This window comes from Ursus americanus, chromosome 1 (assembly GCF_024610735.1).
Source record: "Ursus americanus isolate L20-20 chromosome 1, mUrsAme1.1.p, whole genome shotgun sequence".
Classification (NCBI taxonomy): domain Eukaryota; kingdom Metazoa; phylum Chordata; class Mammalia; order Carnivora; family Ursidae; genus Ursus; species Ursus americanus.
The window spans coordinates 3,373,256-3,399,300 of record NC_142127.1 but is presented as its reverse complement, the minus strand read 5'-3'; the positions used below and the strand labels follow the sequence as shown (position 1 = coordinate 3,399,300).

General features: G+C 57.8%; 1 protein-coding gene across 16 annotated transcripts in view; it reads right to left on the bottom strand.

The window, feature by feature from the left end:
* BIN1 (bridging integrator 1) overlaps positions 1–26,045 on the bottom strand; it is a 55,483-nt gene that overhangs the window by 8,058 nt on the left and 21,380 nt on the right. For 5 of the 16 annotated variants that reach the window (XM_087853658.1, XM_087853353.1, XM_087853378.1 and 2 more), the window contains exons 2-13: positions 20,145–20,225; positions 14,071–14,125; positions 13,708–13,802; positions 13,256–13,351; positions 12,203–12,310; positions 11,310–11,402; positions 7,468–7,553; positions 7,170–7,245; positions 5,746–5,828; positions 4,225–4,269; positions 2,501–2,648; positions 1,034–1,162 (exon numbers count right to left, since the gene is read on the bottom strand). In XM_087853658.1, coding sequence (XP_087709784.1) covers positions 1,034–1,162; positions 2,501–2,648; positions 4,225–4,269; positions 5,746–5,828; positions 7,170–7,245; positions 7,468–7,553; positions 11,310–11,402; positions 12,203–12,310; positions 13,256–13,351; positions 13,708–13,802; positions 14,071–14,125; positions 20,145–20,225 — 1,095 coding nt within the window. The remainder of the gene's footprint in view (positions 1–1,033; positions 1,163–2,500; positions 2,649–4,224; positions 4,270–5,745; positions 5,829–7,169; positions 7,246–7,467; positions 7,554–11,309; positions 11,403–12,202; positions 12,311–13,255; positions 13,352–13,707; positions 13,803–14,070; positions 14,126–20,144; positions 20,226–26,045) is intronic. The other 11 variants (XM_045777677.2, XM_045777678.2, XM_087853335.1 and 8 more) reach the window with 6 other exon arrangements.

The window sequence follows — 26,045 nt, the reverse complement described above, 5'->3', positions numbered from 1 at the left end:
TTCTAACTTACGGTCCTCCTGTTGGGGCTTGAGGCCCACTCGCCCCAGGCCCTTCTTAGCAGAGACCACTGTCCTCAGTTCCCAACTGCCTCTCGCTCCACATTTATACCCTCTGGCCCTGCCCCTCCCCTCCAGGCCTCTGAGATTGGGGAAGGAGCATTCAGGGAGCAGAGCCCAGAGGCCCTGGGCAGAGCAACTCTCTGGCAGTGCTCCAGAGCACGGGGGCCTGCAGCGCAAGTGAGGCCCCTACTGGGAAGCGCCCTGGAAGCAAGGCCTGGAGACGAGGATCAGAGGGGTGAGCACAGTGTGGTCTCTGCAAGCTGTAGCCCACTCCCATGCCACCACAGTGACCTTCCTGCTCAGCCCTCCTTCTGCCCATCTGTGGACAAGCATGACCTACCTTCTTGGGGCACTGACGAGCAGCAGCCCTGCTCTGTGACCCAAGCACTGTCCCACCTCCAAAGCCAGGCAGCAGCTCTGGGGGCTAAAGTCTAGATGCCTTGGCCAGACATTCCAGGGTCTTCCCAATTATGCTCCTACTGCTTCCTCTTACTGCCTCACTGCAGCACTCTGCAGAGACACTGAACTCCCAGAAATTCCTGAGCCCAGGTCTTACCCTTCCTGGTCTATACATATGCTGCTATCTCTGGCTAAAGCAATGCATCAGCTTACAGCCGCCTGGAAAATGTCACCTGCTCTAGGAAGCCTTCCCTGACTGGCCCAAGTCCTCCCCCACTTCCCACTCTCCCCTTCGGCCATTGCATCAGTGGAGGTATGAGACCACTACTGAGCTGACCCGCTCCACTAGAACCACCCACACGTGTCCCTGCATCTGGCCACAGTACATGCTTAGAGATGGATGAGGGAGAATGAATGGAGGGATGGATGAATGAGCAAGGGGGAGGCTCTGGGCCAACCTCTAGGGCCAGATTCTGGCTCTCGAGGCAGAGGCGCAGGGCATGGGATGAAGGAAGAAGGCCATGCACACCCCGAGAGAGCAAGAGAGAGCTGGGCCGCGGTGGCTGCGGCTGACCTGGGAGGGGGTGGTCACGCTGATCTCAGGGACAAACGTGTCATCAAACAGGCTGAGGATCTGCTCCTGCTTGACCTCCTTGGACGGGGTGTGTTTGGGAGGCGGAGGGACTGGTGGCCCTTTCCGGAGCTGTGGGTCGGCGGGTGAGGGGCCGCACAGGGAGGCACAGCGGAGCGTGGGGGGCGGGACAGGGCAGACAGACAGACAGAAACGAAGCCACGGTTAGTCACACCACAGGCCGTGGCCCCATCCAGGCAAAGAAGATGAAGCAAGAGGAAGCACTGCTGCCCAAGGCACAGACACCAGGACCGCAGGACCACAGGACCACCCCCAGAGGGAGACTGAGGCAGAAGGTCCAGAAACGCTGTGCAGAGAGAGAGGATGAGGGGAGGGGATGGGAAGGGGAGGAAGTGAAAAGAGAAAGACAGGGAGAGGACAGAAAAGAGGAGAAAAAAGGGAGAACATGCCGGCTGCCCAGGGGCTGCTGGAGGAGGTCTGGGCTGACCGCCAGCTGGGTGAGACACTGGAGAGAAACCATAGCTGAGAAACAGCCTCCTTCCCAGCCTGGGCTCTCCATCCTCCCGGGACCCTGCCCGCACCTCACGCCGAAGGAACTCTGGCTCGCCTGCCACCTGTGGAGGCCAGTGCAGCGCCGGAGCCAGTGCCCGCTGAGGGTCGGGCAGGATGGCCACACACCTGCCCACCTGGGGGCCTCAAGCAGGTCAGGAAACCCCCCAAGCCTGGGTTTCCTCAGATGTTGGGCTGGGGTGGGCCTCACAGAGTGGTTGTGAGGATCTAATGTATGAAAATGTAGAAAGTGCTGGCATGGTGTCAGGCCCAGAACAAGTGCTATTCAAGTGTGGGCTCTTGTCACACTCTTAACATCGTTACCCTAATCAGCCGCAGGACAGGCGGTGGCCCACCACCAAGAGGGCTGCTGCCAGGAATGGATAGCTGGGGAAAGCTAACAGCTCAAACAGAGCCGCAGGCCAGCTCCTGGGGACGTGGCAGAAAGCTAGAGAAACCGGTGGGGGTGGGGACCAGGCTTGGGGGGGGGGCTTCTGGAAGCTCAGGGCCTGTTCCCTTGGCTACGTCACACACCCCTCACTGAGCCCTTCCTCTTGCTGACCCTGTAAAGGTCCTGCATGGCCCCATGCCAAGAGGGAAGGGGAGGGGGAAGGAAAGCAGCCACCTTCGCAGATCTGGATGCCCTGGGGCTGAGGGCCCCAGAGTCTGTACCAAAAGGAAAGGAAGAGGGAGGAAGTCAACAGCCCCAAGGGCTAGGGAGAAAGGGACGGAGAGGGTTCTGTGGAGGGTAGAGGGAGAGACACAGTCACAGGTGCCCCCAAGAGAAGGCAGGGTTGCTGAGGGGAACCCAGGCCGGTATTGGGGATGGAAGACTGGGAAGGAAGGGGACACGGGTAATGCAGGAGGAAGCAGAGGGCGGGGAGGGGACATGGTGCCTACCTGAGATGGGGACTTGGGGAGGGAGGCCCCGGCTGTGGCCGAGCTAGGCGGCTCAGGCTCGTGGTTGACTCTGATCTCTGGGGTGGCAGCAGGGGAGCCATCTGGCGGAGGCGAAGGGCTCTTGTTCCCTTTTGCAGGGGCGTTGTCACTGTGGAGGTAAGACCAGAGAGGAAGCCCGATGGAGGAAGGTCGCCCCTTACAAGAGGGAATGTACGAATCCATAGGTGAACGTGGGATGGGATGTTTGCCCCAGGAATCTCTGTGTGAAAATGTGTGTCCATGTGTGTATGAGTGTGTGTCCATCAACGTGTGAAAAGGAGAGGGTGTGTGTGTCCACACAGATGTGCTGTGGAAATGTGATGGCCATGTGTGCACGAGTGTATGTCCCCGTGCTCGCATGTGAGAAATGCACGTGCACATGTCTCAGAATCGGGGAAATGACGGGGCGTGGGCACAGGGCCTGCCTTGGAGACAGCGTCAGCCCCAGGCAGAACTCCAAGCTGGAGGTCTTGGATCCCCAGGGAAGCCACCCCACAGGCTGCTGCCAGGCTCTACCAGGGAGCCCAGCTCCACCGCACAAGAAAGCCAAACATCCTAGAGGCAAATGAGTCTCATCCCACACGTCACACACCAGCCCCTGTGCCCAGGCTGGGCCCCCCTCCTCAGCCAGCCCCCAGATGTCTCGGCAAGCCTCCCTGCCTGTCCACCCGCTCACACCAGGACGCCAACCCCTGCCCCACCCCCATGGTCCACACTCCCCACCCACACCGCCGTCACCGTCTCCACACCTTTGCTCCCACAGGCCCTTTAGGGGACAACAAAAGAAGTCCACTAGAGGCCACAGGCAGAGTGGCTGCTGGGGAGGGGGGAGGTCTCCCAGCCATATGGTTCCGTGCAGAATAGAGAACGAGGGCAAATGGTGTGCGTAAACCAGCCACTTGGGTGTGAGGGGGTGGAAGATAAAAATGTGCATTTGTTCTTGCATCAGGAAACTCTAGAATGGCGTGGACGAAGACTAGCCGCTGGCCACAGGCGGCTGTTCAAATTCATATTAAAATAAGTGGAATTAAAAGTTGAGCTGTTCAGTCACACCGGCCACATTTCAAGTGCTCACGAGTGTCAGAAAGGGCAGCTCTGGAAGGCTACAAAGAAGCTAGCGACCACATCCCCCAGGGGGCGGGGGGGGGGGTTAGATGATAGGACAGGCGACAGGCCTGTGAGATCGTGGTCCCTCCACATCTCTACTGACTTTGGGTTTCAGGGGAATGTATTTGCCTCTTTAAAGCATATACAGAAATACAGTATACACACACACACAATTTTTAAAAACCACCACTGTGCTACCAGAGCCCTTCCCCCGAGCCTCGCCAGGCCTCCTTTCTGGCTACATTCTCCCTGTTAACCTCCTGGTCTGGGCCACAGCCAGGCGGACACGCTGTGGTCCAGAGAGGAACACACTCAGCTGACCTCAGGCCATCTGTCCCCCTCCTTCCCCCCCCCCCACAGCCCCGAGCCCTCTGCCCCCACAACACACAGGCCACAGAGCAGCCCCGCAGCCCTGCCGGCCCCTCCCACCAGCGGCCCTGTCTGCAGCACCACACACGGGAAGACAGGTTAGGGGTTAGTGGCACCCTGAGAGCAGGGCGCTAGGTGCATGCACAGGGGCCGGCCAGCCGGGGTGCTGGCCTTAGACACCCCCACAAGGCAGCACTCGGCGCTGGTACCTGTTCTTCTTTCTGAGCAGCCGGGAGAGCAGTTTAGTTTTCTTTCTGTGGGAAGGGACGGGACGCGGAGGCCTTCATTTTGGGCATGAGTCATACCTGATTCGAGGCTGGCCTGTTCCCTTCTCTCATCAGCAGCCCCTCTGCTCAGAGGAATGCCACAGGGCAAAGCCTCCCCTAATACTCAAAGGCCATGAAGAGAGCCTGACCCTGCCCTCAGAACCCCATCGTCCAGGCCTGGGGACCCCACTGGCCTTGCTGCCAGGTGCCCTGGGATGGAGCTGAGAAAATGAGCAAAAGGAGCAGACCTGAAACAGGGCCTGATGAGCTGGGGGACACTGCCGGCCACCCACCCTGCCTGTGGTTCAGCACACAGGGGTTCTGGGGACCCACAGTGCCAGGAGGGACCGGGGTGGGGGGCCAGATAGCCAGTGTGGGGCCTGTGAGAGGAGGCAACCAGGCAGCAAAATGGGCCACCGTGGTGCAAAGGAGGTTGGCAAAGTTCCACTTCCCTCCCTGCTGGCTCAGAGCAGCCTTCTCCCACAGGAAGCGTGAATCCAGCAGCTGCACTGCCCAGGCCGGCGGCTGCTCGCCACCCTCCTCACCCATCCTGACCCTCCCACCATTACCCGGAGGCCAGGCAGGGGCAGCGCAGGGGGAGGCCTTTCCTCCCTGCAGGGACCTGGGAAATGGCCTTCTGCCCCCTACACACTCCTTGGCCTCAGGGCCCCCTGTGGGCCCCTTCCTCTCTATCACACAAATTTGGCCTTATGTTCAGGGAGAGGAGAAGCAGCAACATTCGCTGAATACCCTCTTGGTCCTAGGTGATACCCCAGGCACCCCGGGTCACAGATACATTCCACACTGTGCTGGCCCAGGTGCAAGCCAAAAAGGAAGGGAAATCCCAGACTCGCTATTGTTTCCCCTGAGCGGCAGCCAGAGGGCAAGGCACTTCTCCCCTCCCTCGCAAATCGCCTTCCCCTCAGGAAGCAGGAATCTCCTTGCAGCTGGAGGGGCCCTGAGAGGCCAGGCCAGGCCAAAGACAGGAACAAGGATGCTTTTGTGGGTATGCAGAATGCCACGCTCTGGGGATTCAGGCTTTCCCAGGAGCAGGAGCCAGAAAAGATGGCACTAGCTCCCTGCTCTCGGAGGAGGCTCAGCTCCCAGGTGGCTCAGCAGCAGTCCGGAATCATTTAGCTCCTGGGCCCCACCTCCACAGCTGCACAGGGACCCTGCCTGCTCCGACTCCACTGGTGGGGAAGGCAGGCCCAGGCCTGATCAGGCAAGGCGCAGCCTGCCCAGAAGTGCACCTTCCCTGATGGGACACACCAGAGGAACGTGGGGTGCCCTACCCTATCCCCCTGAGCACAGAGAAGCCAAGCCACAAAGGCCAAACCCCCAACCCCCGGGGGCAGGGAATGCGAGCCTCGCCCTGGCCTGGCAGGAATGAGAGCCCCAGGACCCTGCCCCAGACCACACCTCTCCCCAGCCACCTAGAGCCAGAGGGCAGCGGGTGTCACACACCTGGGCTGGGCCTTGACTGTGAAGGTGTTGCTCCCGTGCTGCTTCTCCAGGCTGACCAGCACATCGTTCAGGTTCTGGTTGAGCTGCGGGAGGAACGGCAAGGAGGTGGGGAAGGCCTCGGAGGCCACCAAACAGCCCCCTTCTCCCCAGTAACATCCCTGCTTCTCCCCATACCCTAGCCCCTTCCTTGCACCCCTGCCAGGAATAAGCTTTCCTTACCACATGAGTGGGAACTGGGCACTGCACACCAAGCCCAGAAAAACCAAGGGGAAAAACGGAGGAAATGGGCTCCATTGCTAATCGTTACTGTGTCAGAGGACTATTTTTTCTCTTCTTTCTACTTGTAGAAACTTCCTAAAATGCCTCACACAGCTTGTACTGTTTTTAAATTTTTTTACTTGTTTTTGAAAACTAACTAGAATTCTAATTGTTAAGGTCATTTTGCCAAGATGTTTTCAGGCCACATTACAACTGCCAGAGATTTCACCAAAAGCACAGGCAAGACAAGAGGTTTATCCCATGTACCTAGGACATTACCACTACTGAGAATATTTCCCTCTTTTGCCATGGCCACCAGGAAGCTCAGAACTGAATTTTCTTCCTACTTTACATAAATGTTTCTTTCCCCCAAACACCTTTCTGTTTGTTTGTGTTTTTTTCTTTAATTTTTCATAAGTTTCTCAAATCTTTAAAGGGAGGAAGGAAAAGAAAGGGAAGACCTAAAAGGCAAGAAACCATAGTCAGGGTGATGACTAAAGAGAGGCCCCAAGCTGCTTTTCCTCCTCCCGCCCTGGGCCTAGAATCCACTACCATCACTTTGTTCCTCTGGGGCCAAGAGGCAGAGTCAGACCAACCAACGGCACAGAGGGAGAGGCTGCCAACACTGGGCTTCTCCAACTCTGCTTTGCAGTTTAACTGCCAGTTAAGTTAAAATGAAAATAACACAACATAGGAACTTAAGCTAATCAGTCCTCTTCTTACACCGGATCCTGGCAGATAAAGCAGACATTTTTCAATGTCTTAAGAAACACGAGAGAAAAATTGAGAAAATTCTGGTATTTTATTGATTATTTGCCTACGAACTAGGAAAGGTGCCACCATTCTCTGACCCAGAGCTCCCTGGGCCAACATGGACAGCTTGAGAGGGGCTGGCTCTGTCCAGGCAGGAGGATTGGACTGGGGGCAGGAAGGGGGCAGGGGCTGGGCCTATGGGTCCTGCTCACAGCCTCCCCAGCACTTCCACTGGGGCTGGACACTCTAGAATGGAGAGCTCCTGGAGGGCAAAACTAGGTAGCTCCTCCCCACAGTCCAGGGGTGGCTCTGTGGTCACTAGTGTGCACCAAACCCCAGCCGGAAAGCGGGAGCTTGGCCGGCCCCTTCCATGCCTCCAAGGCCTAAGGCCCACAGGGGTCTCCAGGCCCTACCTTACTCATCTCCTTGTGGAAGTTCTCCTCCAGGCCCGCAATGCTCTGAAACGTGTTGACATAGAAACCTACACGGCTGCGGGAGGGAAGGAGGGAAGGAAAAGGGCAAAGTGAACACACAGGTCAGTGCAGGCAGCCAGGAGAGCCACACACACACTGATACACCTCCACCCGCCCCAGAGACACAAACCGTGGGAGGGCATGGGGCCCAGCGGACAGACACAGGAGGATACCTCAGGCAGCCTCAGGAGGGAGGCCAGGGAGGGCTCAGCCCCGCGACCTCCCGACCTAGGCTCACCTGTTCCACAAGGACGGCAGCTCTTCCTGCAGATCCACGTTCATCTCCTCAAATACTTTCTGGGCTTTGATGAGCTCCTCCTCTGCCTGAGGGGCGGGACTGGTCATTCCCCTCTGCTGGGCCTCAGTCCCAGCCAGCCCAGGCCAGGTCAAGCCCACCCCCAAGACCTGCTCCTCCTAACCTCCCACCCAGTGCACTGGGACCAAGGCTCTGGGCAAGATGGGGGTGAACCAGATGAGGACACTCGGGGGGACTGCCCCATGCAGCTCCTTGGGCACCTGCAACCAGGCCTGTAGGGTCTGCTCCAGGAAGGGGAAAGCAGAGCAGCCGTAGCCAAAGGGAGAACCCCCCCATCAGGCCCAGGGGGGCCAGGAGGGAGATGAGGGGTGAGCAGGGCACAACAAGAAGGCTCTCGAGACAAGGGGCCGAGGAGCTGGGGCCTAGGAAGGAGGCAAAGGCAGACCTGAGACCTAGCCCAGCAGGGACTCTGCCCACTTATATGTGAACCCCTCTCAGGCTAAGCATCAGCCTGCTCCCCAGCTCCCTTGGCCTTGCCCTTGATGTCCCTGCCTGAAGATCTCTTTCTCAAAGCAGGTCCTACTCAGCCTCGGCCTCCTCCCTGTAGGATGTGGCATCAGAATTTCCTATCCCTACCCCTCTGTCCTCTGTGACCTGTCTCCACCAGCCGGAGGCCAGAGGCAGCAGCTCAGGCACCTCCAGAAAAGACAGGGGAAAGATGGGGGAGAGCAGGGCCAGGGGAGGAGGGAGCTAAGCTGCTGGGCAGGATGCCTGTGCTCACCTCCAAAGCCCTCACCCTACCCTACCCAGGCAGGCCCAGGGCCCTCCGGGCCTGCTCATACCCACCAGCAGGTGGCGCTAAGGCCCCATCCCACAACCAAAGACTGTAGGGAACAAGGCTCCAGGCGGAGGCCAAGGCAAGGGTAGGGGTGAGTCACAGACCCTGGGCAGAGAAGGGGATCTGCTAGCTCATTTGGAGGGCGCTGCTGGAAAGAGTGACTCAGGGGGGTGACTTGGATTCAAGGTCTGAGTCACAACCCAGGAACGTGGCAGGCCCCTCCCCGGAGAACACTTCCCGCCAGCAGCCTTACATTCTCAGGCCTTCTGGCAAAGACAGCCAACTGGCCAGAAGGCCAAACTGCCACAAAGCGCACGATTTCCCCAGCCCACCCAGCTGTCCCATCCAGCTTCAGGCACCAGGTCAGCGCCCGTCAGCCCATATCCCTGCTGTGCCAGGCCTCCCCAGCCTCGGTGATGGGGATGGGGCTGGAGGAGAGAGGGGCCACCCTGCTGCCAACTACAATTACCTTCAGGTTGTCAGAACTCGCTAGAATGAACATAAGCCCTATGCCTAATTTTTTAAATCTAATTTAAAAATTAAAGGTAGAGTAGGGGAAAAAAAGAAAGAAAGAAAAGAAATGTCTGTTTGAGCACGCATGCCTTGGGCAGCTCCTGGAGAGGGTCAGATCCAGCAGGCCTTCCCCGCCTTACCCCACTGGGCATCCCAATACCTGAGTGGAGGCCAACAACGTGAGTCTATACAACCCACAGAATGAATGACTCACAGGTCTAACCACGAGTGCTGGCACTATCACACATCCCTCTGACCTAACTGCCAAGGGCCTGGCTCAAGGTTCCCCAGGAACCTGCCTTGGTCCAGCTCCCATGCCCCCAGAGACCACCTCATCATGGCGATTCAGCCACCACCCCACGATGCTGGTCCTAACTCCTCAAATGAACATCTGTGACAATGATGGCGACAATGGCACAGCAGCTCATTGCCACAGGCCAAGCCCCAGTCACATGCCCAGCAATGCTGCAAAGAACAGGGTGGCCCTATTTTAGTGTTCCTGGAACTCAGGGTCTGTGTCTGTTATTCCCTTTGGGTCACATTCCTCATATTCTGGCTGTTTCAGAAGCACTTGGGGTGGCAGGAAGTCTGGGGAGAGCTGTCCATTGTTGGGCAGGCTTTGCAGCCCCTGTGGCTCAATTAGATGCTGATGGATACATACAGCAGGCCAAAACAGGCCCGCTTACCATGCTGCAGGGCACCAGGGTCCTGCAGGCAGGTCTTAGGGGACCATGGCCAGTGCGGAGAGCAGCTCAGAACGAGCCCACAGGATATGTGGTGCTGGTCCGCTGGAGGGAGCACAGCTTCACCAGGTCACACTCCCCCCCAAAGTCAAGTTAGCCAGCAGGGCAGTCCCAGGACCCCAGTGCCCCAGCTCACAGTCAGACAGCTGCCCATGGGAACTCAGAAGGCTCCCCTGCTTCCAGCCAGGCATGAGGCAGGGTGGGGGCAGAAAGAGGATACATTCAAATAAAAATTGGGTCCAAATGGGAAAGCCAATTTGGCCGAAAGGCCAAACATCTGCAGTCCAACATCCAAAAATGAGATCATGTGCCTTAGCCTCCCTAGTGGCTCCCCTGAGGTAGGGGTGTGTGGCCCTCCCAGCAGGGTCCCCCACCCACACCCATCTCAGGAGCCCAAAAACAGCCATGGGCACTACCCGCAAGCCCCATAGTCTCTCAGGGGGGAAAGAAATTTCTCTCAGGGGCGCCAGAAATTTTCACCTGGTCTCCTGCCAAACCCATTTCAGGGACAATTATGCAGAAACCCTGGCTCTGGGTCAGTGGCCCCATCCCCCTCCATCCAGAAGTGCCGAACTCTACAGAGAGGGCTGGTGCTCTGGCCTGTAGCCCCTCCTCCACCTCCCTCGGACAATCTCCCCCAGACTTTGGAGATCCAGCATCACCCCAGCCTCAGGGTGGGGCTGTCCCCAACTCCAAAGTCAGCCCATAACTTTGGCCTAAAAGAAATCAGGCAGTAAGTCAGGTAAGAAATTGGGCCACAAGCCCGTGCTGAGCCCAGAGCTCTCCACATCACAAGCATTCAACACATGTGAGCTGAAGATGATGAAATCAGGAGATGGCCCAGAAAAAATGGGGCAGCTGCCCAAAGAGAAACCCAACCTTGTGGGTCAGGGCTTCGTCACCTGCCCCCACCTCAGGACCATGAAGGGGCGCTGGAGTCCTGTCCGTTTCACTGGAGAGAAAATCATGAGGCCACCTCTCCCAGGGTATATCTAGTGGTCCCTGGCCACGCTGTGCTCACCCAGAACCCAGCCCATCCCAAGGGCAGAGGGCTGAGAAGAGTGAAGTATTGTCAGGGTATTAGGATTGGTCAGGAGTTTTGTACAAAGAGCCCCCTCCGAGAAGCCCTCCAGAACCACTGTGGTGTATAGTTTGCCCTCATGAAACTCCCAAAAAGCAGACCTTTTAGGCCCCACGTCTCAGCATCCCAGCCACACTTGAAGAGCCCTGCCAGGGCTCCCCGTCCATGAGCATCATGAGGACCCACAGCAAGGGTCCCTGTGCATTGGGAATTTTGCCTCTCTGGGTAGGTCTGTCTCTTCAAATTCTAGATAGCCTCTCAGCTTTTATGAGGCTTGAAGGACAACACATGTCAGGACAGGAGCCCTCAGAGAGGACAAGTGGCTCAGAGGCTTTCCTGCGTTCCCAGAGGCTAGGATTTCATACAGTCTCAGGACTACCAGAGACTCGGGCACGAAGCAACAGACTGGGGCCCACCCCAGCTTGACCAGAGCCCCAAGCCTCTCTCAGCCCCCCACATTTGACCTCAGGTCTCATCTGAAGCAGGAGCTCTCTCAGCAGAGGCATTTGAAACCGGCCCTGCCCCCCAACCCAGGAAAGGGACTGAGCCCTCCCCCGCCCGGGCACTGCAAGACAGGCGCCCAGCACGCCAAGGACAGGACAACAGACCAGAAGGCGCCAGCACGTGCAAGGTTAGAAGCCAGTGTCACCTGATTTCGGAGCAGGTTAGTTTGAGCTACGAGATGAGCCTGCAGTTTGCCTTGGCACCACTGGGGGGCAGCTTTCTCAAGCAGCGAGACAGGCTGGGGGTAGGGAGCGGAGGTCAAGGCAAAGGAGAGTGGAGAAACAGGAGGGAGACGGGGAGAGAGAAACAGAGACACAGATATTAAACACCAAGTCCAAATGTTCCAAATGCAGTGACAGACAAGCTGGCCAACCCTCCAGGGGGCCAGCCCCCCAGCAGGGAAAGGCCTCTTGAGACTAAGAGAATTAAAAGGAACCCTGGGCAAGGGGCAGAGAAAGGGGTGAACTCCAACTGCAAAGCAAAATGTGAGAATCGTTAGCAGGGGCAGAGGGGCTCAGCAAGCTTGGTCTGGCCCGGGGTGGGTGGGGAGGGGGGGATCCACCCTCAGCCCCTCACTTGTGGACAGTGTGACCAGCTCAAGTCCTGTGCCCTCAGGCTTGTTCCAGCGGAGACAGGGTCACATCAGATCCCATGACAGAATTCCACTCAGAGCATGCCAGGTCGGGCGGGGCCGCTCCAGTGAAACCCAAGCCAGGCCTGTTCTCATCCTGGAAAGTGGCCTCAGAGCAGGGCGGAGGGCCCAGGGCCCAGGGCAAGCACCAGAGGATGGGCAGGAAGTGGGCAATCACCCAGGCGCCCACAAGGGCCTTCCTCTCACCTGCCGTGCGCCCTGAAGCATCCCCCACCCCACTCACTCTCTGGGACTGGTCACCAGCTGTAAACCCACTCCGCCCCAGGGGAGCAGTAATAACAAACAGTGCAGAGGGGTGCAGTGAGCACAGCACAAAAAGAAGGCCCCTCCAGGTGACTTGGGACCCCCCTTTAGACTCTCCCCTAGCCCCACCCTCCAGCCCTTACCTTGGCAATTTTGGCTTCATCCTTCTTTTTGGCGGTTTGGAGGGACTCGTAATGGTGCCGGGCGCTGTCATAGTCCACCAGCTTCCGCCCTCGCTTGGCAATGCGTGACTGGAGGACAGAAGGAGGTGAGAGGATTGCTGAACAGGCCCTGGCACCCATGCTGGGATGCTGATCCAGGCTGGGCCCAGAGAAACTGGGCTGTGGGCACTGGGAACTGGATGAAGCCGAAGGGCCCAGGGCAGTGGACCCCAGGCTCAAGAAGTGCATCTAATGCATGCTCGAAACACTTGCTCCAACATTTCTGGGGGCAAAGAGCTCACCCCTTCAAGGCAGCCCATGCCCTCGGGGGTCCTTTCTTATACAGAGGTCAAACCATTGCCTTCAATATTCAGCCATTTTTGCCAGTACCCACCAGCCAGCACTGTGTGCGACACACCTCTGCCCTCCTGGACCCCGGGCCTCTCTACTCACAGACTACCACCATCGGCCCCCCTTGCACACTCCCCATAAGGCATCTTGAGAAGTCCAAGGTGTCTGCATTGGGTGGCCATGGGGGCCAGCATGGAGCCCAACCCCCAAGGGATCAGGTCAAGCACAACAGTCACCGCCTGGCCTCAACACCTCTGCTTCCATGTCTGCGGCACCTGGGGCTCACTGGCCGCAGTGGAGGGCACCTATTAGGCACACGTGCTCAGGCCTTACATCCCCTTATGATCCCTTATACAACCCTATAGTCACTCCACAGTGACATGGCCACACACACACATGCACCATGGGGTCTCCTCCCAAAGTCCGGAGACCCAAAAGCACGGGGCCCCAAAGCTCTCAGCTCAGAAAGCCTAGGTCTGGTGGCTGGGGGGCTTGCCTCAGAGGGAGCAGCCCTGGAGGGATGAACTGCCCAGTGAGGGAGATGCCTGCCTTCAGGGCAGAGTCACCTCAGGGCCTGAGCCAGCTCTAGGCTGACCCCTTCCCCCATCCTTCTATCCCCCCTTCAACTCCCCTGCACAGGCTACCAGGCCAGAGCAGGACAGATCTACAAAGAGCGCCCCTCACCTTGATGTCAGGGAACTGGCCCAGGTACGTGTCCATGGTCAGCAGTGCCTGGTCCACCAGCTTCTGATGGTAATCCAGCCAGAGGAGGTCATTGTTCTGGAGGAAGTGAGCACTCGTGAGTACACAGCCCAGTGTTGGCGGGGTGGGGGGCCTGGGCCACACCCAGTCCCCAGCTCTCTCCTCCCAGAGACCTGGGGTTCGCAGCTCAGAGGCTTCGCGGAACCTCAGGTCCCCTGGCTGTAAAATGGGGGTAGTAACTCCTGCCCTATGGCCTCTCCCAGGGCAACTATAAGGGAACAGATAAGCCCAGGGTCAAGGAGGGAAGGTGACTTGCCCAAGGGCACACAGCATGTGAATGCCCGGAAACCAGAAGGGCTTGTCCCAGAGGGCAAGACAGGGCTGAGACCAGAGGGCCCTCTGGGAATGACCGAGGTCACCTGCCTCACACTTACCTCAGCTATCTTGTTTGCTTCATCCCTGCCAGGCCAGTCGGGCTCGTACATCTCCTGCAGACATTCATTCAGTTTCTTGGAGGCCTCGTGCATGGCTGTGGGGCAGAAGGGCCATGCTGCAGCCAGGGCCACGGGGAGACAAAGACGAAGGCAGGGGAGGGACAGGGAGGGTCACCCTTGCCCCCACCTCGAAGGCCCAGGAGGTATGTGGGTCCCCACTGCCAGTACTTACCCCTCCACCACAAACCCTGGTCCCCACCCCAGCTCTGCCCCCATTAGCTTCATGTGGCAAAGACCCCTTAATGTCCCATGAAGCCCACCTACCCAGACCAGGTCTGCCCCAGGAGCCCCCCTGCCCCTTACCCTTGACTGAGGCCAGGTAGGTCCGGAGATCCTTCTGCAGTCGTGTGCCCTCAGTCTGCAAAGAGAAAGACAAGGCCAGGGTGAGGGCCTGGGGCACACACTGTACCTGACCCTGTCCTTCCTACACTCCGTGTGGACAACCGCAGGCTGCTCCTGATGGCCGCCCCAGAGCAGCTGTCCTCCTCAGGGCAGGACTGGAGAAGACAAGACCCGTGCAACAGCTCCCGGGCACAGCCTGGCCCAGAGCACCCCTCGGAGCACAGGGCAGCTACCGCCTCTTGGGCCACAAACGCGAGCTGAGTATCCAGGGCTTCTCAGCACCGCCCCTGCCTCAGGAACCTGTGTGCCAAGCGATATTCCTCCTGGTTCGTCAGCACCTATCTCTTCTGGGCACTCTTCTCAGCCCTGTAAGGAAGGCAGGAAAGTAGAGACCCTTCCACCCTAAACAAGGCACTGGGGGCACAGACTGAATGACACACGTGACACAGCACACACATACAATGGGACTGGAGTACACCAGGCGTGCCCTCAGACAACCACGGACCAGGGGACCAATGAGCATAGAATGCAGGAGTGAAACACCCAGCACCTTGCCCCCAAAGCTTAGGCCAGCAGCCTCCCACTGCATCGTGCCAGGGACAGAGGATGGCCCTGGAGGGGCTGGGGTGGGCAGGCTGTGGAAGGTGGAAGGGAATGGCTTAGCCAGGCTGCAGAGAAGCGGGGGCTCGTGCCCACGACTCTCAGGACACTGCCCCAGCCAAGAGGGAGGATATAGGATGTAGAAGGAAAAGACTGGCCAGGGGACTGGGCCAGACAGTGAAGGCTCTGAGCTGGGGAGGCAGCCCCAGGGACTTGCTGAGATAGTAGGACCAGCAGAGAGGATGGACCCGTCCCTCTGGATTGTTAATACCACATACGGCAGGAGCAGGAAAACTGAGCCCCGGGTGAGAGAGGGGGTGAACAGGCTGAGGCAACAGGTGGAGTACAAGAGCACCAACAGTGAGATGCTGGAGTTTCCAGAAGCCATGTGCAAAGGGAGAGAGAGCACACACAGGCTTTGGGGTTATGGAGACCCATCCAACTCTGGCCCTCACTAGACATGTAGCCCTAAGCAAGCGACCAAACCTCTCTGAGCCTCGGTCTCTTCATCTGTCAGGTGGGATGAATGACCCCTGCCTGGCAGACCACATGCTAATGTGTGCTCAGAAGACCAGCATAAGTGGCTAGGCCAGGCCCCTAGCCTTGAAGGCCAGCTGCACGAGATGGGCTTCATGCTGAGGATGGTGATGTGGGGCAGCGGGGGGACATGAGGAGAGAGGGCTTGTGGAGGGCCAAGGATGGCAGTGTCAGAAGCTGGCTTCTGTGGGGGAAGAGCACCTTCCTGGCATCTCCCTGCCTGATGCTGCTCACATCTCAGCAATACCCTTGTTCTGGATCCCCTTGTCTCTGTGGAGGGCTAGACAGACACAGACCCAGAAAGAAGCCACAGTCCCTCTCCTGGCCTGCCTGGTGCCTCTGCAGGAGATGAAAGGTGGTCTCCACTCCAGCTGAGGGCAAGCAGGGACACAACCAGCCTTCTAGGCACACCCCAGGCACCCTCAAACCTCTCCTGTCCCCCCTGGAAACAGGCTCTCCCTCCTCATAGCCAGGGCCTGCTCTCCCGGTGTCCTCAGAGCATCACACACAGGATGCCCAGTGGGGCTGGCTCTTTCCCTACACCCATCACCGTAGCATCATGGTCCCCACCTGACAAATGAGGGCGCTGAGAGGTTCGGTGACTTGCCCGGTGCTGCACAGACTGGTAGAACCAGTAAGAACCCCCACAGCCTGGGCACTCAGGCCCCATAGGCAGCTGCCTATTCAATATGATGAATGCTTCCAGAAGACAGTAGAGGTTTCGTGCAGGGAGGGTTCCAGGGCAGTGCATAAGATGTACAATTAGGGGGAAAAAAAAACCCCTCTCTAATATTCCTTCAATCCCCACAGACCACAGAGTAGCCTATAGAACCCTGGCCACACGGAATTCTGAGGAACTTCAAAGTTTAAGGCCTGCTATCAAAGATTAAAGGAAGAAACAAAGGCCAATCCACAGCATCCAAACCTCTCTGGAATTCCATCAGGGGTCAGATGTGGGCCGTGTGGGACTGGGAATGGGGAAGGGCCCGTCCCACTCTTGACGCTTTGGTGATGGAGATGAGGATTCAAACATGTGCGTGATGCGATGCTGTTGCACTCATCTGATGCCACAGAATCTTCCAGACTCGGTTTCTCTTCCTGCCAAGCCTCCATCATCTCACTCCCCTCCCCCACCATCCTGCGAGCGCCTGTCCACGCTGCACCCCGAGGAAGGGGTCTCCCGAGGGGCGGGTTGCTATGCATGCCTGGGGCCTCAGGCCGTACCAGGGCCCCTTGTGCTTCCCAAACAAGGCCACACTGTGAGCAGCCACACTGGGTACAGATGTGCAAGGGGCCGCCCAGAGCACTGCGTCGCGTGTGCCAACTGCAGCTGGGCCGCTAAGCCACACTCCCAGTCAGTCCGCGGGATCAGGCACAGCCCTCCCCATGCAGCTGCCTCCTGCAGGGCAGTGCCAGGCAGGCCAATGCAGAACCTGTGTGTCTGCTCCCACACCGGCTCCCGTGGCCCCCCAGTAGGGCACCTGAGGAACAACTCTCTGGAGGTTCCTAGGGCTTTAACATACTCCTTGCAGAGCAGCTGAGGGAAGAATAAAGTTCTGGAGCACAGTCCCTTCAGTCTGCTCTCCTGGCTCTGGACTCAGGAGTCTGGAAGGACACCAAAACCCGGTACCAACACCCAGTGTAACTCCACAGGGGTGGCTTGGCCAGCACCCCACATCCCTGCTATACCTCCCCTGACATCAGCCCCCCACCAGTGGTCTGAAGATCCAAGCCCTCATCTTCCCAGTGGGTTTGGGGGGCAGGGACATCCCTCCCATATGGACTCCCTCTGGCCCCAGCTGACTCATGCCCTGCTGCAGTCAGTTCCAGAGGGTCTTCACTCTATAGCCAGGGATGCCCTCTCTGAGCAGAGCAGGCCCTAAGAACAAGAAGGAATCCAACCTGTCCCACCTCAGCAACAGACAAGCCAACAGCAATAATGAGCCTTGGTATGCAAGCTACAGGTGGTCCCAGGAGGAAGAGCCTGGCCCACTCACCTCCCCACCACTGACCCCCAGCTCAGGTCCAACGCAGGCCTTCCTGGGAGCCATCCTGGGTCCTCTGAGTGGGCCAAGCTCGGTTTCTCAGTGCAGGGACAGAAGGCAGCAGTGCCAAGACTGTGCCGAGTAGGCCCAGGAAGAGCCATGAAACCTGCCCCCTGTGAGAGCAGGGGACGGCAAACTGACCTATGCCCTTACCTAGGGCACCTACAGGGGTAGAAGATTTGCTTCCTTGAAGGTCATATTCCCTGCCATTCTAGTCCCTGAATAGTACTGAGCCCACTGTGCTTGGTGTTCACAGATAAAGAGCAGGAGAACACTCAGCTTCCAGACTTCCCACGTTCAACCTCCACCCCACCTTTTCCAGGATCGCCCAAGCCCAGGGCCCCAGCCACACCCACACACCCATCAATTCCAGAACGACGTGGCTGCCTTAACCCCCAAGAGGGTTACCCCAAGTCTCAAATGGGAGCTCAAATCTACCCCCTTATTTGGTCCCTGAAAAGCCAGCTACCCCACCCAAGCTGAAGGCAGACAGAGCCCCAGCTCAAGCGACCACTCCACGTCCACCTCCAGGGGCCACCAGCACTGACTACCTTCAGCGCGGGCCCCACTGCCTGGCCCTCTGCCCGGGATCACTGAGTGACTCCTTGTCCAGAGCCAGGGCCCAGGGAGGATGACTCTGAGGGACAAAAGTGGACAGTAATGCTCTGGTCCCAGCACTAGGGCCAGGCCACAGGGAACCCCCCGACGTGTACTTTGTTCGCCTTCCGCCAAACAGCCCTGCTGATGAGGCAGCCCCATCACCCCTGCTCAGCTCAGCAGCTGCCCTAATCTTTCTCCCCAGCCCAGCCAGTCATCCTCAGGACTGGGGCTCCGCCCCAGAGAGGGAACCTGAGAGTGGACAGATCTGGACGCCACACCCTGTGTGTCCTTGGAAGAGTCGCTTAACCCCACGGAGCTTCAAGTCCCTCATCTATAAAACGAAGGGAATGTCAGCTTCCGCCTCAAGAACGCAAGGTCCAAGCCTGTAAACACAAACAGTACGTAGTCTAGAGTAGGGACTCTAGAAACAGTGATTCCCTAGAAGACTTTCAGAGCATCCCACAGCCTGAGGAAGCCAGCCAAGTAGGGGACATACCCAGGGGCTTTCATCAGAAAGAGTCAGAAGCAAAGACTTTAGGCTTCTTGTCCAAGACTCCATTTTGCAAGTGAAAAAACTGAAGCCAAAGGAGCAGGGGCTCACCCAGGACCATAGGGGCAGTAGACAGCTCTGACATGGCACATACCTGGGCCTTGAAACACCTCCCATTCATGGCCAGGGGACAAGTGGCCATGAGGGCGCCCATCCCTGCCCTAAGGAGCCTCTCCACTGAGCTCCACTGGCAGGCGAGGGGGGTGGACTTGGCCCTGGAGACTTTCCCAGCTGCTCTCCGCACCCCTCTTCCATCATGCCTCTGCCCAACCCTGGCCCTCTCCCATCATGCCCCCTACCCCCTGGCCCTCTCCAGAATGCTCCCTGGGCACTCTCTTAGCATGCCCCCCACTCTCACCCAGTTTGCCCCCTACTCTCTCCCAGCATGCCCCCCAGGCCTCTCCTAGCATACCCCCCCCCCAGTGTCACCCAGCATGCTCCTCAGCCCTCTCCCAGCATGCTCCCCAGCTCCCAGCTCCTGGCCAGCACTGCCAAAGTTCTCCAAAGAAAGCCCCCTCCCCCAGGTTCCATTCCAGCTGCAGAAGCATCCGTGGGCACCTTCAATGCTTTCAGGGGCCTCAGACATGAACAGGGAGTACAGAGAGGCCTGGGCCTTCCCAGCCCCAAGTCTGGGCCTATTTGGTCCCTTTCCTAGCACAGCTTAGACCATGACACCACCCCACAAGCCCATTCCCATTCCTTGTGGCCCCTCCTGGCCTCTATCCCCATCTGTTACTGGGGCCATGGCCCAGCTCTCCCCCACTTCCTGCCACCATGCCCTACAGAGAGGGGAGAATTACCAGGGTCATCTCATTCCCCACTTCTGTATCTTCAGATACAGTCACAGAAGTGGCTAATTCTGGGGGCACCTGAGTGGCCCAGTTGGTTAAGCATCTGACTCTTGATCTCAGCTCAGTTGTTGATCTCAGGGTCATAGGGAAAAAAAAAAAGTGGCTAATTTTAGACTTAGAAGATTTATGTAAGGGAAAAGGTTTCAGGGACAACCCAGTTAAGGTATTCAGGGTCCTTCAGTCAGGAAATCCTCCCTTGTATTTAACCATTGCCCCCAGGCTGCCAACCTGATGAAGCTCCTTCTGTCACTGGTCTCTGAACTATCTAAAGGAACTTGGTAAGGGTGCCACTGCAGTCTTTGGAACCAAACAAGTATGGATCTAAATCCACCCCCAAAGCAGGATGGCCTTGGGCAAATTACCCAACTTCCTTCATCTATAAAAGGGGAACGACGATACTTGGTACCTTACAGGGCTGTTGGGAGGCATCCACAGGCCATGCTCAGCAGGTGCTCAAATCAGATCCTGTCTGCTCTGCTCTCACAGTAAACTCTGCAAATGCCACTCTCTCATAAGAAGCTTCTTTAGCTCCCACTCGCCTTGACATTTGAGGTTTTCCAGAGTCTGGCCAAAATCTATTGCCCACTCCCACCCAACCCCTACCACCCCCGCCCCACCCCAGAGCTTTCTATGCCTTATCAAAGACCTTAAGTATACCCCCCAGCCCTCTCTCCTATTTCCCTTGGTCCATGCCCAGAGCCAGTGCTCTCTCTTCCAGGAAGTTTTCCATGACCTTGCCAGCCCACCTGGCCCCTTCTCCTAGCTCTCTAACTCCACAAACTCAGCTTTTGACATTTTTGACCTGGCAGCCTCACTTCCACTTTGCACAAGCTCCCTAAGGCCCACACTCACCAGCTGCTTGTTGAAATTCTGGACACACTGTTCAAACTGCTCATCCTTTGTCTCATCCGCCTTTCCCAGTTTCTGCAGGACCTGCCAAGGCAGCGGGAGAAGGGAAGTGTTACCATGAGAAAGAGGGTAGCCAAACCAAGGGTGCCCAATCACCAATACCACAGACGGCTTCCCACCCAGCCAGCGTCCTGGAGGCCCACGGACAGTATCACGCAGCCCAGGGCACTGGGCTGGACCATCAGAAGGTCTCGTGGCTGCTGTGATCCCCAAGAGCAGCCCTGAGTCCATCAAGTCTTGAGACCTCCACTTACACTATTGGCCAAGTGGAGGAGCTTAAGTCAGCCTTGCTGGAATGACTGAAACCAGGAGGAGGGGGACACCCTCAAACACAGCTCGAGGGGCCAGGCACCCCTCCTTGCTGATCTCACACTGTACCCCTGGGGGCTCCACCCCAACCCTGGAGGCTAAAAAATGAGCTGAGCACAAGAGGGGCCAGGTAAGGGCAGCGCCACATGACTCCATGTCCTGGGCCCAAGACTTATGAATACCAGAGGGAGAAGCAGAGCAGCCCTGAGCCGGGAGGTAACCACCCCAGGACACGCAGGGCAGCAAGGGGTGGCCAGGGGTCAGTCTCTTCATGTCGCTAGGAGTCTGCTTATAATCTGACTAGATTTTCAGATGTGACCTGCTCCAGCCACCCTGCTCCCTTCTCTACAGCCCAGCGGGCCATTCTGGGCCCACTCCTGGCACTCACACTCACACTAACACACATACATTCACACACACACGCGCACACACACACACACACACACACACACACACAAGGGCTCACAGCCACCCACTCTACTCCCAACTAGACATCTCAGAGGCAGACTCTCCCCGTGATGAGTCCCAGCTGTGCTTTCTCAGCTGTGTGGGGAGAGCAGGATGGGAGGGCAGAGGAGGGGAGATGGTGGGACAGAGGCAGAAAGACCCAAGGCCAGAAGAGGGGGAAAGACCTAGAAAAAGAAGGAGTTGGATCAGGAGCCTGAGAGGAAGTATTATGAGAGAAAGAGGGGGGTGGAGGGAAGGAGGGGTAAGGGCAACAGGGGAAGGGAGGGCAGGGAAAGAGAAAGAGGAGAGAGATAGGGTGCAGAAAGGGGAAGCTGAAGCAGAGATGGGGCGGGTTTGCAGGAAGAGAAGGCAGCAGAGACCCCCAGTTACAGCAGCTCCATAGGAAGCAGAAGGACAACACTGAGATGTTCGGCAAAGGCAGTGGCCAAAGCCCAACAAGAATGAGAAGGAAAGAGCACCCGTGTGGCTCAGTTGGTTAAACATATGCCTTCGGCTCAGATCATGATCCCAGGGTCCTGGGATCAAGTCCCACAATGGGCTTCCTGCTCAGCAGGGAATCTGCTTCTCTCTCTCCCTCCACCCTTCCTCCGTACTCGTGCTCACGCTCTCACGCTCTCTCTCTCACTCTCAAATAAATATATAAAATCTTAAAAAAAAAAAGAAAAGAAAAGAAAAGAATGAGGAGGAAATGTGGCAGTGGGTGGGAGTGGCAGGCAGAGGGAAAAACGGCATCCCGGACTGAGGGATGTCCTGTCCCAGAACAGAGCCCAGACTCTTCCCAGGCCTGACTGGCCCTAGCGGGCTCAGGGGCCACGGCCAGGCCTGCCAGCTCTCAGACCTTCTCTCGGCGTGTACATTTAGGCACCTCACCACGTGCCTGCTCTGTGCACAGCCATGGGCACCTCTGCTGTAGGAGCAGACATCAATCTGACAGAGATCCAGCCAGACAGAGGGAAGCACATGGCAATGCGGGAGCCTGAGGCAGAGAGCCCATGCAGACTGGGCAATCAGGGAAGACTTTCTGGGGGAAGTGGCAGCTCAGAGGACAGGGAGAGCATGCAGCGAAGGCGGGGAGACCAGAGAGATGAGGTATGTTACCAGGGAATTTCGAATAGCTCCAGGTGACCGTAAGTCACAGAGGATGGTGAGGGAGGATATGGGCAGCAGGAGGAGCAGGGGTAGGCATGGGAGAGCAGCCCACCAACAACTTTGTGCTGTAACGGTCACAACACAATTTATCGGGCAAGTGCAGCTGCAGGCCAAGAGCTGACGCTGAGGTGAGAGGCAAAAAGCAAAACAAAACCACCATGAGTAAGAAAATCAACACTTTCCGCCAGCCATGGGCTCCCCCTCACCTCCCCCTTGGCAACCATACCCAGCTGGTCCCATGGAAACGGGGTGGAGCTGTGGAGGCGCCTGGCCCACTCTGCACGGAGCTTGAGTGGGTGACTCACCCCCCTATCAGATGCCGGCCCCTTGGCCCCACCACCTCCAAAGACAGAAATGGAACACCAGGTGGGGAAGAACTTCCAGAAGTCAACAGAGGCCACTGGAGTGAGCCAGAGGCTCCCCGGAAGCAGGGTCAAGGCCTGGTCGGCCCTCAAGACAGGAGGACTGGGAAGGTGGCCTGTCCACCCCTTCCTCTCTTCTCCCTGAGGAGATGTACTCAATCGGCAAAAGGCCCCTAATCCCAGTCCCGCCACCAGAGCCCCGACGGCTCCAAGCCCCCAGATATGCACACAGATACACACAACCGGCCCCAGTCCCCCAGGTGGGCTAGCGCTCCACCAGGGAAATCTTCAGGCCAGCCACAGCAAGCCAGGCCAGGCAGTGAGAAGACCATTGAGAAAAGGGACTTTCTCTCTGAGCCTCAAGTGCATTGTCTGGAAAATAAAGGAAACATTAGCACCCACCTTAAAGGGTAGCTTCACGAGGGGTCATCTGAACCAAGTTTTGAAGGATGACAGGAGTTTATAAGGCACACACAATAAACTCCTATCCGTCCTTCAAAACTTGGTTCAGATGACCCCTCGTGAAGCTGCCCCTGCCCTCTCTCTCCCACACACACCCTGCACCACTGAGGGCCGGGGACCTACTCTCCTCACTGCTACACAATGTGGCCAAGCATCTGCCTCTGGCTCTGCCCCAGCCATATGAACAGTCTGAGGTCAGAGACGGTGTCCAGCCTTTTGCATGTCCCCAGCTCCTGCAGAGGGCTGGGGATAGGGCAGACACAACTTGCTCTTGGTGGCTGCTGACTAATCTAAGCCATGAGCTTTGAGAACAGAGTCAAGACTTTGAACAAAACATCCCATCTCTCGGGCGAAGTATCCTCTTATGCAAAACGGAAAGGCTGTGTACAGAAAGTACTCAGCCTGACACACGGACAGAAAGCTCACCATGATAGGTCACCCTGAGAACTAGGGTTAGAGCTGGCACTCACATTAATCTGAGATCTGATCCAGGGTGACATGGGCCGGCTCCAGTGGGCCTCAGGCCTGAAGAAGCAGTGTGCAGAGGAGTGACCAGTACAGGAAAGTGGGCCAGCTCCCAGCCCCACATGACCTCAGGCTACCTGCTTAACCTCTCCATACCTCAAAGGGTAACCACGGTGTGGCCAAGGCTTGAGAAAATGCCCAGGGAGTGTGTGCTGGCCTTGGCCTCGTCAATTCTCACTGTACCCACCCCCATTTTACAGATGACAGAAGGATGGCACACAGCCTGGGTCCCCGACCTCAAGGCACTCTAGAATGGCTACTAGAGGGAAAAACAAGTTGGGCATGCCTGCGTCAGAACAGGGACCAGGACACAATTTGGTCCAGTAAAATCCCACAGCCTCCTGCTACCCACTTCCTTTTTTCCACTCTCTGTAACTGGAACTCCTGCCATGGCCCAGCCACTGGGTAAGAGGCCTTTCTGACCAGCTGCTGGGGAGCCACAGACCATGACCAATCCCCCCCTCCCACCTAAAAGCTATTCAGCCATGCTGCCATCTGTCCCCATCCCCAGGAGAGGCCCCAAGTCTGTGCTCTCCAGCCCCCTCCAGCCTTCACCTAGGACACACACACACACACTTAGCCCTCCACTCGGCAAGAGGGAAGTCGTGGCCACGGCCATAGGCCTCAGCGGCACAGGTATTCCACCCATTCAATACACGGTTAGTGGGGCCTCCTTGTGCCAAGTGCACACACAGACCACTGAGAGCAGCAGGGGGACTCTGGCTGTCCAGAGGGGCTCGCAGGACAACCGAGGTGGTTTCAAAGGATGAGCAGGAGTCAGGTGAGCGGGAGGGCCTGGTGGCAGAGAGGTGGGACTCCCATTGTCTGTCCAAGGGCCCCAGACACTCTGGTGTCACACTTGCACACTGGTCACACATGTCTCCCTTTGTAATGAACCCAGGGAGCCTTTCTGACAACGGGACAGAGGACAGGTGCACAGACCCTGCCACACTTTGGTATCAGCCTGGGATTGGGGAGAGGGGAGTGGGAAGTGGTCAGAAGCCCAAGGGCCAGCAGTCCAGAAAGCCTCATCAATGCCCCTTCTTCTCAACATGTCCTCAGCCCAGCCCAAGAGCAGTGGAGCCCACCTGCCTCAGAAGGGACAGTCCAGGGGGGGGCAGAGACAAGCAGGTCGCGGCAGAAACAAACCTCCTTCTGACAGCATCCACAGTTCAGCTCTCTGAGCCTGGGCCGTGACCCGGGACCAGCAGCCCCTCCCTGAGCAGGTAGGAGGCTCACTAGGGCTCAGGGAGGGCTTTGGAGGAGGGAGGTGCCTCTTCCCCAGCCTCTCTACTGTGACCTTTCTCACAGCCCAGAGCACCCCACTTCCACCGCCAGTTTGGAAAGTCCTGCCAAACCCTCCCCTCTTCTCCTCCCAGCCAGCAAATGGCCCCTGGGACAAGGCACATGTGCCTCTGCACAGCCATGTTTGCATGACCACCAACCCCAGAAGAACAGGAAGGCCCCTGGGGGCCAGTCTTGTTTGAAGTAGGAGCAGCTGATCACTTACTTCTCACCAAGCACTGAACAAAGCACTTTACAGTCACCAAGTGCTCCCTCCTACAGGTGAGTGTCTTCACCTCCATGTGACAGACGGCAGGTGAGTACAGACAAGTCAGGACACATAGCCCAGTCAGGAGTAAGCTCTGAGCTTCTCTGCTGCTCCCAGCCTCCAGAACTGGAGGAAGGGTACCCAGTAGGCCTCACCGGGCACAAGCCACTCCAGCAGATACTGTGTGGATAAGCATGTGTGCGGGCACTCACCCACTGGGCTGACAGTGGGTGGCCCCATTTGGAACCCTGAACTCAGGGCAATTCCCTCCTGGGGGCTCTAACCCCTCTGTCCTCCAGAGAGGGACTGGGTTCTCCTGCATTGCAGAGACGCACACGCACATCTGAACGGCGTGGCACAGGGCAGGAATAAGAACCCAAGGCTGGGGAGAAGAGCCAAGTCCAGGGGCCTAGGAGGGAAGCCCAAGGGAGGCAGGGCCCATGTTCCCAAACAGCCCTGGCCCCCAGGCTCTGGGCCAGAAAGGAAACCTGGGGGCTCCTCCAGCAGCAACGGCACCCCTTGTCACAGCTGCTGCAGAGCAATCTCACACAGCCAGCCAAGATGGGGACCCACTCACACCTCACCCCAAGCGTCCCCAGAACCCCAACCCACACACACATGAGCGGTGGGGAGGGCCCTCATCCAGCTCCCCTCCAAGGACCCACCACCCAGCTGCTGAGACCCCATCAGACCTTCACCTTTCTCATCATCTCTTCCCGGCACCTGCCCGGTCGCTGCCTCTGTCAGGATTGGTGGCGAAGTGAGCTGTACCCGGGGGGCTGGGCGTTGCCACCTCACTGCTTCCTCCCAGGAGAGCTTGCGGTCCTGGGGACCACAGCAACAGGATGCACGCCCTCGCACCTCACACAGAGGCTCCCAGACAGGCAGAACAGGCAGACAGACAGACAGATGGGCGGGCAGGTGTAAGATGCTCAGCACACACAGCTGGGCCCTAATATGAGGGAGACACCCCAAGAGGGGAAAGGCCAGAGCTGTCCCCTCCCCCAGAAAGACATG